The following is a 12,614-nucleotide window of genomic DNA, read 5'->3' as shown; positions in this document are numbered from 1 at the left end:
TTTGCAAAGCTCCCACTCTTTTCTTTCAAGTTTGCAACCAAATTCTACTCAGAGTAAACCCGCTGAAGCGAATAGAGCTCAGCCAGACTTTCTCTTATTGATTCCAAAGGAGCAGGCCTGATCCTGCCTCCTCCTGCAGCGCCGATCAGCCGCCGCCGCCGCCTGTTTCGTTCTCGGAAGTCAAGCAGCCGGCGCTCGCTCTATTTGCCAACGAACGAACCGTGTCACGCGTTCACACGACGCAGAGCAAACCCGGAGCGGCAGCCCTTCTCTGCCTGAGATTTCCTCTCCGACTCCGTTTTGTTTTCATCTCTGTCATCCAGAAAGGCGCCCCCCTTGAAATAAAATAAAATAGAATAAATGTGAGACCGGTTTAGGGAAGGGGGGGGAGGGGAAACCTAGACAAGCCTTCATCTCTCTCTCTCTCTCTCTCTCTCTCTCTCTCTCTCTCCCCCCCATCCCTCCAGGCTGTCCTCCCCCAGGCAAGGAGATTGGCTAAGATAGTTTGTCAATCGCAGCTCTTTCCCCTCCCTCCCCCCCCCCCCCCCCGCTTTCCATGCCATCCCACTCATCTCTGGCTTTTTAGGAGAGAGAGAAAAAGAGAGAGAGAGAGAGGAGTTTGAATCAGTCAGCAGCCAAGCTGTGAGCGCCTTTCTCCAGCATTTATTCCCACCCCCCTAAATCTAATTTAATTGCATTTTTAAAGGGGGCGCGGAATTGGGGGTGGGGTGGGGGCGCCTGTGCGTGGAAAATGGGAGAGGCATGGAGGAGCCAGCCGACCAGTTGCATCGGGCAAAGTCCCCGCGAGGCAGCCGGCGCCGAGCTCCGCTAAAGACCCGGCGCTCCTGGCAATCCGGATCGCCGCCGCCGCCGCTGCAGTCAAGAAGGAGCTGCTCCGGAGTCGGAAGGAGAAGCTCTGCCCGGGTGGTGTTGTCCTTTTTTTGGGGGGTGGGGAGGGCGGAGGAAGAGGAGGCGGCGGCGGCGGCGGCGGCAGAAGAAACCCCAAATGTTTGGAGGCGATCTGGAGGGGGCACAGCTTGAATTTTAGGGGTGCAAGCGGAGGAGCGCACCTGACCGGGACCCCGATTCTTCGAGGCAAAAGATCGAAGTCTATTTTTATCTCTCTCTTTTTGCTGCTGCTTTCACGGTTTTATTTATTTCTTTAAAGGGAAAGCTTCATTTGGGATTTAATTTCACCTTCCACGTCTCCTCCCCCGCCCCCCCACTTTTCTTCTTCTAGCGAGGAGTGAAGGGGGGAAAGCGCTCTCTCGAATCGCTTTCTTGGGTTCGATTCGGAGCCGCTGAGCAAATCCCTCATCCCCCCCCTCTTTTAAAAAAAGCACAGGTAGTTTTTTTGGATTATATGGACTGCAAGCAGGTTGGAAGGCGGACTCCAGAAATGCCTGCCGGTTGAAAAAGAGCCCAAATCTGAAATACGGTTTAAATAAAATAAAATATTTATTGGTCCCCACCCCGCCCCGCAACCAGGAAGACCTGCCGGTGTGGCGGTGGGTGTTTTTTTTTGGAGGAGTTTTGCCGTCGTGCAGCTTTTTCTCGCAACTGCTTGCCTGCCTTTTCGAAGCCCTCACCATGACTTCTCCTGGGCATGGAGCGACGCTTTCCAAAGGCCTTTTTCTGCTGTTGGCGCTCGGGGCCCTTCTCTGCGCAGGTAAGACGCAAAAAGTTTGACTCTTAACCTGAAAGTTCTTTTTAAAAATCCCCCCCCCCCAGAAGTCTTTTTTTCATTTGCAGGCAAAGCTGAACGCAAGAGAAAGGGGTGTGTTGGTGGGCGTGTGTGTGTGTGTGTGTGTGTGTGCCTGTGTGCCTGCCTGCCTTTTGGAGTCATTACTCATCTTCTCCCCACCTGCAAAATGCACTTTGCAAATATGGAGTGTATTTCCTTTGCTTTCCAGAGTAATTGTGCGTGGCTTTCAAAGTTTTATTTTATGATGCCTTGGAGTGAACTGGACTATGTGTTTTTCTTTTTAAAGGTGAGGTGCGTGCCCCAAACTCCCCACAAACCAGCAAACTAAGTCCTTGGGTATATAATAGGCTGCCTTTGGTGAGAGGGGGGCATGCACTCTGCACATGCTAAAGATGCTCTTTTTCTCTCATGTAGGTCTGAAAGTCGCGTCTAGGTAGGTCAGAGCCTTGTGATACAGAAATAGACAGTGGGGCCCCAGCCAATTAAGTTCTGCTCAAAGTAGACCCAGTGAAATGAATGGACCCAAGTTAGTCGTGTCCATTAATTTCTATGATTTAGTATGAGTAGCCTTGGATACATCCCGCTGTCTGCAGAAAGTGAAGCCACGATGCAACTATATTATAATGCTGGGATTGTAGAGTTGGAAGGGATCCTGGGGGTCATCTAGTCCATCCCCCCAGCAATACAGGAATCTCAGCTAGGTCCCAAGAGCCTTAGTTGTTGATGCTTATCTTGCTTACAACCCCTGTAAGTTGGGTCAATTTTATTATCCCCCTATCACACATGGTGGACTGAGGCCATGAGAAGCTCTCTTGCCTAAGGGCAGAGCGGAAAGGTGAATGCAGAACCTCCATCACTTCCATGCTCAGCTAGCTCTCCAGTTGTCATGTCTGTCTGTCTCTTCCTTCCCACCCACACGTGTGAAAATTGCTGCCTTAGCGTCATCTCATATCTCCGGCAATTAAGGGTGCCACTCCCACCTCCCCCGTACATGGCGAAGCCGAAATTCAACAGGTGAAGCTCTCCCCATCTCTGGCTACTGTTCTTGGAAATAAAGCTAGCCTAGGTGCACTGATTTCTGCTTCAGACTAGAGTTTTGTCCTCCCTGACAGGCTGTTCTTAAAAGTGCAGGGGATAAGGTGTCATCTGCCAAAATAGCTCAGCTGGGGGACGGTTAGACTGAAGATCTAAAGGTCCCTGGTTCAAGCCTGGGTTTCGAGAAATGCTCCGGTCTAGGGCTTGTGGCTTTGCATGATGGAAGGTCCCAGGTTCAGTCAATGGAATCTCCAGACAGGGCTGTGAGAGACCCTGTCCAAAACCCGGGGAGAGCTGCTGCCAGCCAGTGTAGACGAGGCTAAACTAGATGGACCAGGATTCTGACTTGGCATTAGGTGACTTCCTGTGTAAGGTGGCAACCTTGTTATAAATTTCCCCCTTGAAATCACACTGATTTGATTAAAAAAGAAGAAGAAGAAGAAGAAGAAGAAGAAGAAGAAGAAGAAGAAGAAGAAGAAGAAACCACACCGAGACTAGAGTGAGGGCAAGGAAGGAATAGTCAGACTCTTTTGATGTTCGCCATCTTTTCCAGTGACATTTTTTTATAAGGCGCTTGGTAACCCTGTTTGCTCAGAAGCAAACCTCTCCTGGTTTCAGTGGAGTAACCCTTGCAAGTCTTGATTTGCAATGCCTGTTCCCATTTTGTAGCTGGGGACAGCTGACCCTGGGAGACAATATCCTGAACTATGCAAGTTGACTCTGGCCTTAAGGGTCTACATGCCTGATTGACAGCCTTATCCCAAACATGTTTACTCAGAAGTAAACTCCGTTGAATTCAGCAGGACTTGTTTCCTAGTTAGGAGTGCAGTCTTACTGGCAGGTCTTGGAGACGTGTTACCTTTTCTTACCCATGAAGAATGTTTGCAGAGGCGCATGTTCTTCCATCTTTATTTGTGCATGTGTGCATGTAGATATACCCAACTCTCCAATTCCCTGATTCTCTGATATTATGAACATGAATGTTCGCAAAGTAACAGCAGCAACAATTTTATTATTTGTACCCCAAACATCTGGCTGGATTGCCCCAGCCACTCGGAGTGACATAACCAAAGGCCGATGGCAGTCTCTTGGCTTTGCAATCCAAATTCAAAGGACAACCAGAGGTGAATATGAAATAATCATAGAATTGTAGGGTCCAATAGTCCAACCCCTTGCTATGCAGGAATCTCAACTAAAGCATCTATGAGAGATCCATCCAACCTCTGTTTAAAAACCTCCAATGAAGGTCCACCACCTTCCAAGGTTGAACAGTTCTTACTGCCAAAAAGTTTTTTTCCTGATGAGAGGAAGTTACCTTATATGGAATCAGACCATTGGCCATCCAGTCCACTCTTGTCCTGGACAATACTCTGGGGTTTCAGGCAGGGGACATTCCCACCCCTGTGTGGGGATTGTGGACCTAGATGCTATACGACTGAGCCACAGCCCACAAGTGCAGCTGCAGGTTTATTCTTTCAATGCTTCTGTTCCGTTACAGCGGAAATCCTGTGCCCATTTCCTTGGCTGCGTGTCCTGTGGATCAGAGCAGAGATGGCTTCTTAGTAAATGCACATCCAAGCTGCAAATGGACTCAGATGTCTGCTTGGTGTGGGGATGGGTTAAGTCAAAGGCTCAGATTAGTAGCCCACAATCCTAAGTGTAAGGTCTCTGAACTGTGCTGCAGAATGGCTAGAATGCGCTGCTGTCTGGGAACTTCTCTGGGGTGGGGGTAAAGAAATATGAAGACTTCCCAGCAAGGAAAATATACCATCTCCTTTCTCTTTACCCCAAGGCTGCATGGCGGACCACCTCTGCTGCTGCCTTCTCTGAACAGGGCCCTCTGTAGGCTTGCAAATTTCCAACAGGAATAGCAGGGCACGAGGTCAGAAGTGTGCATTCCCTGTTCACGACCCTTTCTCTGCAAACCCCTCCATCCACAAAGTGATTGTTCAGGTTTGCTTGTGTATACGCATCTCCCAAGTCCCTCAGTTGTAATGCACAGCTTCACCACTGTGTTCAGTAGGTTGTGGGTGATGATTCCCAGAGGACTGGAGTTTACAATGACATCTTTCAATGCAATGACTGTTATTTGAGTTTGGCATCTGAGAGTTTATGTGTTTTGCTGAGTTTCTTTGCAGAGCAGGGAGGCTATTTTTGGGTTTTGTTTTGGTCTTTTCAAACAAGAATGGAGGAGAAATCTGATTTACCGTAGTTTGTGTCTAGAAGAAGAAAAATGTAATTTGCACTTTCTGAAACAATAAAAACTCACCCTTCTCTGACTTTTTCAGCACACTTCTCCAGCTACGTAACATGTGCAAAATCCATAAAAGTGTGCCTATAAATGTGTAAATTAATGAAAATAATGGAAATGTGCATTTATTAGGGGTAATTTCTTTGCAAAAATGTGTATACAAATCTGCATACAAAAATGCATATATTAAGATGAATTTGCACTAATCAATCAAGTTTTTAATGAGGACTTGAAAGAAAAAGATTGCAAACTGATGTAGAAAATGTGAAGAACTGAACTGAAGATTAGAAAATAAAGAAATTCAGGGAATCTGATATTGACATATTCAATCATCGCTGCTTTTAAAAAAATCATTATTACTTTTCCTTTACTTTGTATAGTCAAACAGATACCAACAGTTTTTACACCCTGATTTTATTAGCGAAGGATATTTCTAAAAAAGAGAATTGGAGCTGCATGGATTTTGATATAGAAATTGCGCTGGCTTTGTCTACGCAAGGGGCACTTGAAGACTATAGCTATTTTCTGGTGGGATTCAGCCACAGTGTGGCAAAACCAGGCTCCAGAATCATAGTTGGTTTGAAACCTGCTCCCCAACAGCTTTTTTTTTTTTTTTTGCAATAAATGAAGTGGTGAAGGAACAGTGTGGGATAACTTTAGCTTGATGCAACATCAAGCTAACCTCCCTTCTAACAAATCAAAATGAATGTTCAATAAATAGGCGACATTGCCTAACCTCCCTGCAAACGTGCAAACAAATGCTCAATAAGCTGGTTGTCTGCAAGGGATCTGGGATTATTGGTTTGATTTAATTGGGGATTAGTGTGTCCTTGTCTCCCTGCCTTGCCACAACATTACATGATGCAGCAGGCAGATAGCTCAATGGCTGAGCATGTGCTTTGCATGCAGAAGGTCACAGGTTCAATCCCTGACATGTAATAATATTTTTTTTGTTTTTGTTTTTAAATAAAGGCTTGAATATCAGGTGATGGGGAAGGCCATCTGCATGGCACCCTGGAGAGCTTCTGCCAGTCAGAGTAGTTAGTATAAGGCACTTTTATCTTCCGGAGAAGTGTTCTTACAACAGAAGCACACCTTTTCATTAACAAAAAATAGGGCAATGGGCACCTCTGAGAGCAATGACTTATTGCCTCTTACAGCCAAATTCTGAGAGAGTGTAAAAGCATTGCACATCCCATTTTTTTTTATTTTTATTTTTTTAGAATTTAGGAAACCCCCAGCCCACACTGAGCCACTATCAGAAGCCTGGAAAACTCTCAGCTTGATAGACCATTGATCTTACCCACCCGGGAGGTGAAACCTTGTTTTGCTCTTCTGTAGCTTCAGGGCTGCACCTGTCTGTATCTTTTCATCCTGGGGTCCAAGAGAGATGAATGGCTTTTAGTGTTGCTTGTGTGCAGGCTTTGATCGTTGTGGTTTTGGTCCTTGGGAGGGTGTGTGTGTGTGTGTGCATGCCTGTGACTTTGATGCTGTGTGAGTATTTTGTGTGTGTATGCATTGAGGGCAAAGATGATATCGAGCCTGTGGCAATGGAAGAAGGACTTCCATTGCATCTATTGTAAAGGTTCACAAAATCTCGGGGAACCACAAGGCGCTCTGTGTCTGAAACATCTTCCAGGTAAGTTCATCTCCCTTCTCTCCCCCCCCCTCTGCATAATCTACTCTTTACTGAAAGGTTCCTGGATGTAAAGCAAACTACCCCAAAACACTCATCAAAGTATCTCCCTTAGTTGGTCTCTAAGGTGCTACTGGACATTTTATTATTAGTATTTATTTTGATCAAAATATCAGTGCTTTTTTCTGGGGGGACGCAGGGGCACGCATACCCCTAAACATTTTGCGATTCTAAGTTTCATTGAGGGGCAGTACAGTGGTACCTCTGGATGCGAACGGGATCCGTTCTGGAGCCCCGTCCGCATCCTGAAGCGAACAAAACCTGCATCTGCATGGGTCCCGATTTGCCATTTCCGTGCATTCGCGTGACGCCATTTTGACCATCTGCGCATGTGCGAGTGGTGAAACCCGGAAGTAACGCGTTCCGTTACTTCTGGGTCGCAGCGGAGCACAACCCGAAAATGCTTAACCTGAAGCTTCTTCAACCCAAGGTATGACTGTATTTCAATATGAGTAGGAAAATGAGTGTAACAGCGGTACCTCTGGATACGAACGGGATCTGTTCCAGAGCCCCGTAACTAGTGATGGCACATCTGTGCGCGCGTCGCTTTTCGCCGTTTCTGCGCATGCGCGTGACATCGTTTTGAGCGTCTGTGCATGCGCGAGCGGCAAAACCCGGAAGTAACACGCTCTGTTACTTCCGGGTTGCCGCGGAGCGCAACTCGAATGCGCTCAACATGAAGCATATTCAATCCGAGGTATGACTGTACTCCTAAACGTTCTTTTTAAAAAGAAAAAAAGCACTGTGCATAATTGTAAACCACTTTGAGGTGCCCCATAGCAGCTATGGGGAACCTTGGGCCTCCAGATGATATCGGGGTTGTGGGTTCAAACCCCACATTGGGCAAAATATTCCTGCATTGCAGGGGGTTGGACTAGATGACCCTCGGAGTGAAACAACAAATTCCACAACTAAGTTAGAAATCAATGGAACCCCTGCTGGCAAAAGCAAAGGAAAGCAATTTCTATCCGGTGTCTGTGTCTGTGTCAGTTCACCATAAAATCCTGGACAAAGAGGCCCAACTCCACCTGTTGCTGGAAGAAAAGCAAAGTTGTGGTGAGGCACACCTCAGAGGGGAGATCATTCTGTTGGCGTGAAGCTACCACAGAGAAAGCCTGCCCCTGGACCCTGCTCTGTAGGAACATTGGAATCTGCCTTCTTTTGAGTTAGGCCATTTGGTTCATCTAGCTCAGTACTGTCCTAGCATGCAGAAAGTCCCTGCAGCTGAGCTATGGCCCTTTCCTCCCTCAAAAAAAGTAGTGATGCCTTGCACATATTTGTGTAATCAGCACCTGGGCAGAGAACATAGGAAGCTGCCTTAGAGTGAGTCAGACCAATCAAGCATATATAGATTTTGTTGAATAAACAAACATATGGAAGCTGGTCTTCAAAGGAGGCTCCTGCAGGTGTGCTGCTTCCAGGTGTGCTTCTGACTTGGGGTAGCGGTTAAGAGTGTGGGAGGGAGAGCCAGGCTCCCACCTGGACACAGGTGGGAAGCTCATTGCCTGGCACTGGTCCTGTCTCTCTTCGAAGCTCACCTTGCAGGGCCAATGTGAGTAAGTGTAGGAAAACCATGGATGTTGCCCTGAGGATTTGGGGGGAAGATGGTTGTGAGGCCTTTGCCCTGTGAGCATGGCTCTAAGGCAGTGGTTCTCAAAGGGTGCGGTGCGCCACACTGGCGTGGCAAGAGGGCAGGGCAAGTGTGGCAGGAAGATTCAAGGACAACCAAGGAAACATGTAAACATTTCAAGGTAGTGTAGTATAGGATCAAAACAATTTATTTTGGGTATACAGGCAGAACCAGTATCCATGCTTTTCTTCAAGAGCATTGCCTAGTCTTCTACAGTTCTCCACCAGATATTGTTATGAACAGGGATTTTAAACTCTGACAAATACAAAAGGTCAGAAAAGGGAAAGGATTCTTTGTGTTGATGAGATGAGAGTTTGTTTGTCTCAAATTAGACCTAAAATAAAGGAGATTACCTGGCAAAAGCAAGCTCACGCCTCTCATTGAGTTTGTATACAGACTTAAGGTACACAGGTAAGGGGCTCATTCATAATTATATTTTGGGAGTGATTCTTGGTCTTATGTAGCTTCATTTTTTTTTTTAACTTTCTGGATGTCCCATGATCATATTACAAAGCAGTTGTGTTCTGTGTTATAAATCAAGCACTGCTAGGAGTTGCTTCTTTTTGTGTCCCAATGTATTTCTTATCAATAAAATATTCAGTGTGGCACGAGCAAATATTTATTCTGAAAGTGTGGCCCAAGGAAAAAAGTTTGAGAACCACTGCTCCAAGGTTTTTCTTTCCCAGTGTTTCCATCTGTGTTTGAAAATAAAATGTGTACAGTGGTATCTCAGGTTAAGTACTTAATTCGTTCCAGAGATCTGTTCTTAACCTGAAACTGTTCTTAACCTGAAGCACCACTTTAGCTAATGGGGCCTGCAGCTGCCGCCGCGCCACTGGAGCACGATTTCTGTTCTCATCCTGAAGCAAAGTTCTTAACCATAGCTGTCAAGTGTCCCTTATTTGAAGGGCAGTCCCTTATTCCAGCGCCATGTCCTGCTGCTGTCCCTTATTGATGGATGTCCCTTAAATTTCAAAGGAAGCAGCTCCTCTCCCTCCCTCCCTGCCAGCCAGGGAGGAGGGAGGCTCCAACTGTGTTGCTTGGCTGTGTTGATCACCCAATAAGAAGTCTAAGAACGACTGGGGGGTGGAGCTTGCATGCCTTGTGTGTGGCTAGTTAATGCAAGCTGAGGGTTTTTTTGAATGCTGGACGCCATTTTGTTGCACGTGCTGCTGCAAACTTTGCAGTGCAAAGCCAGGCCGGGGAGCCATCTTAAGTTGAGGCTGCATAGGCCTTGTGGTACATGTGATTCAGATTCTATTCAGTTGAACCTCTGGTTACGAAGTTGGTTGGACAGTGTTCTCAAAGCTACCAGCATGAGTTTGACTAGACTGCAGGAGGACAGGAAGACTGGAGTGCCTGGAACAGGTGAGGCTGCAGGTCCCTTATTTTGGCTGTTGGTCCCTTATTTTCAAATCTGTAAGTTGACAGCTATTAACCAGAGGTACTATTTCTGGGTTAACAGAGTCTGTAACCTGAAGCGCATGTAACCCGAGGTACCACTGTACTTCAAAGGTTTGTAAGTCACTTTGAGATGCATGTGAATTCTTTTAATTACAATAAATAAAATATATGTGTGATCAAGGAAAAGAAAACAGATCTGGTAACTCAATCAGAGATGCAGTGGGAAACCTCCTCAGACTGGAACCCCCCTTTATTAAATTAAGGGATTTAGGGGTTATTATAGTATTGCACCCCCCTTTCCTGTTACTTCAGTTTTGTAATCTCTCTCTCCAGTGCAGTAACTCTGGATCGAAGCATTTGTAAAAAAGTTAATGAATGCTGCTTCCCCTCTTCTCTCTCCTTCTCTCCTTCTTCTATGGCAAAGGACAAAGTAGATCAAGAGGCTGTGTTTTGTGCTTGATACTGGGTATATCTTCCCCCACCCAATTCCTTGCCTTTTCAGTCTGCTTTCCTAAATATCTCTGTGGAATTGCGTCGCCTTCCTGAGCAGAGTGCGCTGGCCGGGAGGTGGTTGTTGCTGCTTTTTTCCCCCTGTAAAGAATTACTGAGGCGAAACGTTTGCTGATCTATGTTGACAGTCCCCCCCCCCGCCCCATTCTCTTTAACGTGATGAAAATCTCGGAAGCCAAGTTGGGTGGCGAGAGAGCCATCCTTCTGCCTTCCTTGAACACAATCAAGTTGTTTGAGGCCTAATGGGCTTCTCGGTTTCCTAAAAAAACACACAGCGACACTAAAGAAAAGATGGGAGAGCCGAACTTAGCTGGCAGCCTTGCCTCCTCTTTTTCTCCCCTTTGGATCTCGGTGCAACTGTGATTTATTTCTGTGTTGCTTCACACTGAGTTTGGGACTCTCTGCCCCTCATTTTAAAGAAACCTGCAGGCTTTCTATTAGCAAGCTGCAAGCCTCCCGTCAGACTCCTCAGTAAAGGCACAGATCCGTGCTTGCTTGTTCTGAAAGTGTTGCACCAGTTTTTATGCACATGCCTCCTGGACAAACCTAAGTAATCTCTTCCCCCCCTTCAGTGGTTTCCTTCTGTTTTGGAATGGATCAAACATTGTTGAATTGAAGGAAGCATCTAGCCATTTAAGAAGCAAGTGGTACCTGTTTGCGGTTCCAGAAGCTATGTATTGATAAAGTAGAGCAGCTGAGAGCACAATCCAGCCCACATGAGTCACAGCAATGATTGGTTTACATATGTTCACAGGATGTACGTGCAGAGTGCTCACACATGTACACACATTGCTTACTGCACACTTTCTGACTGACATCTAAATATGTGCGCTAAACCTCTTCTCACGTAAATACTAAGTTCAGCTTAGTTAGGCTGCAGTGGAACCAACAGGAAATGTTAATCATGGCTTTCCCCCAAAGAATGCTGAGATCTGTGGTTTGTTAAGGAGGAGGCCCTGGTTGCCTTCAAAGAGCTACAGTGCTCAGTGATCAATCCCTCTTCCCAAGGACTGTTGCTGGATTTAGGGTAGTGCAGGTGGTTCCTCAGCACAGGGCACCGAGTTGAGGGGGCACAAAATTGAGAAGATCCATAATTGAGAAGATCCATTTTTGGGGTGCCAAATTTTGGCTTTGCTCAGGGCGCCATATTACCGAAGATTGCCAAAGTCTGCCACTGTCAATGACTGGGAATTGCAACTCTGTGAGGTGAATAGGGGTCTCCTAACTACTGTCAGAGGACGCGGGTGGCGCTGTGGGTTAAATCACAGAGCCTAGGACTTGCTGATCAGAAGGTTGGTGGTTCGAATCCCCACGACGGGGTGAGCTCCCGTTGCTCGGTCCCTGCTCCTGCCAACCTAGCAGTTTGAAAGTACATCAAAAGTGCAAGTAGATAAATAGGTACCGCTCTGGCGGGAAGGTAAATGGCATTTCCGTGCACTGCTCTGGTTCGCCAGAAGAGGCTTAGTCATGCTGGCCACATGCCCCGGAAGCTGTACGCTGGCTCCCTCGGCCAACAAAGCGAGATGAGCGTTGCAACCCCAGAGTCGGTCATGACTGGACCTAATGGTCAGGTGTCCCTTTACCTTCTTTAACTACTGTCAGGACCCTTGATGAGCTGCAGTTCACAGGATTCTTCCCCACGACTGTTTAAAGCAGTACATTACCGCTTTAATGTGTAGAGAGCAGATGGGGCCTGACTTAACTTGGATCCAACGCAATGTGTCGGTGAACATGCTAACTATGACCATTCCTTCACAAATGCAGGTCATCAGAAGAATCAAGGGTGAACTAACATTTGAAATCAATGGGACTTGACTGCAGCTAACTTTTAGAGATACGAAGCCTCTTGTTGACATGTGCTTGTTGGTATTGTAGAAGAAAGCTATGATGATACTGCATGATGTTAAAGAAATCTGCAAATGGTGACCAGGAAAACCTCTGTATTCTGTCAGCCTTGCCAGATCTGTACAAAGGCAATAAAGTCTAGCGCTTTCAACAGCCTTGTCAGTTGCACTCTCTTTGTGGGCAGATGGGGATATAGATTTACACCATTTGCTGGTAATCCATTTTTCCCCTCTATGGCTAGTATGTGCTTGAAACTAGTTCAGCATGTTCCTCCCCTCTGCCAACAATTTTAGATGAACTTACCTAGCAAAATTTACTGGGTTAACCATAATTGTGTGATAAGACAGTGACCCAGTTTTGATTCACAAGGAAATACTAACTGGCAGCGGCTCTTCAGGAATTTAGCCAATGAGTCTTTCCCAGCCCAACCTGGGATTGAACCTGGGATGTTCTGCATGCAGGACAGAAGCTCTTACCCCTGAGCTATGGCCCTTCCTCAAAGGAAGAGGTCAGATTTCCTACTTCTGGGAGAAGGAAC

The 12,614-nt window shown here is 46.5% G+C and overlaps 1 protein-coding gene across 2 annotated transcripts in view; it reads left to right on the top strand.

Moving 5' to 3' along the window:
- The first annotated feature begins 588 nt into the window (after positions 1 to 588).
- The window catches only part of TMEM132B (transmembrane protein 132B), a 404,412-nt gene continuing 392,386 nt past the window's right edge, over positions 589 to 12,614 (top strand). The window contains exon 1 of one of the 2 annotated variants that reach the window (XM_081842228.1): positions 589 to 1,669. In XM_081842228.1, the coding sequence (XP_081698354.1) occupies positions 1,591 to 1,669 (79 nt within the window). In that variant the 5' untranslated portion in view covers positions 589 to 1,590. The remainder of the gene's footprint in view (positions 1,670 to 12,614) is intronic. The other variant, XM_081842229.1, reaches the window with a different exon arrangement.

The sequence above is a fragment of the Podarcis erhardii genome (assembly GCF_964252035.2).
Source record: "Podarcis erhardii genome assembly, chromosome: 15".
In the NCBI taxonomy this organism is placed as follows: Eukaryota; Metazoa; Chordata; class Lepidosauria; order Squamata; family Lacertidae; genus Podarcis; species Podarcis erhardii.
Note: the sequence above shows the minus strand (reverse complement) of the source record. Positions and strands in the feature narration are given on the sequence as shown.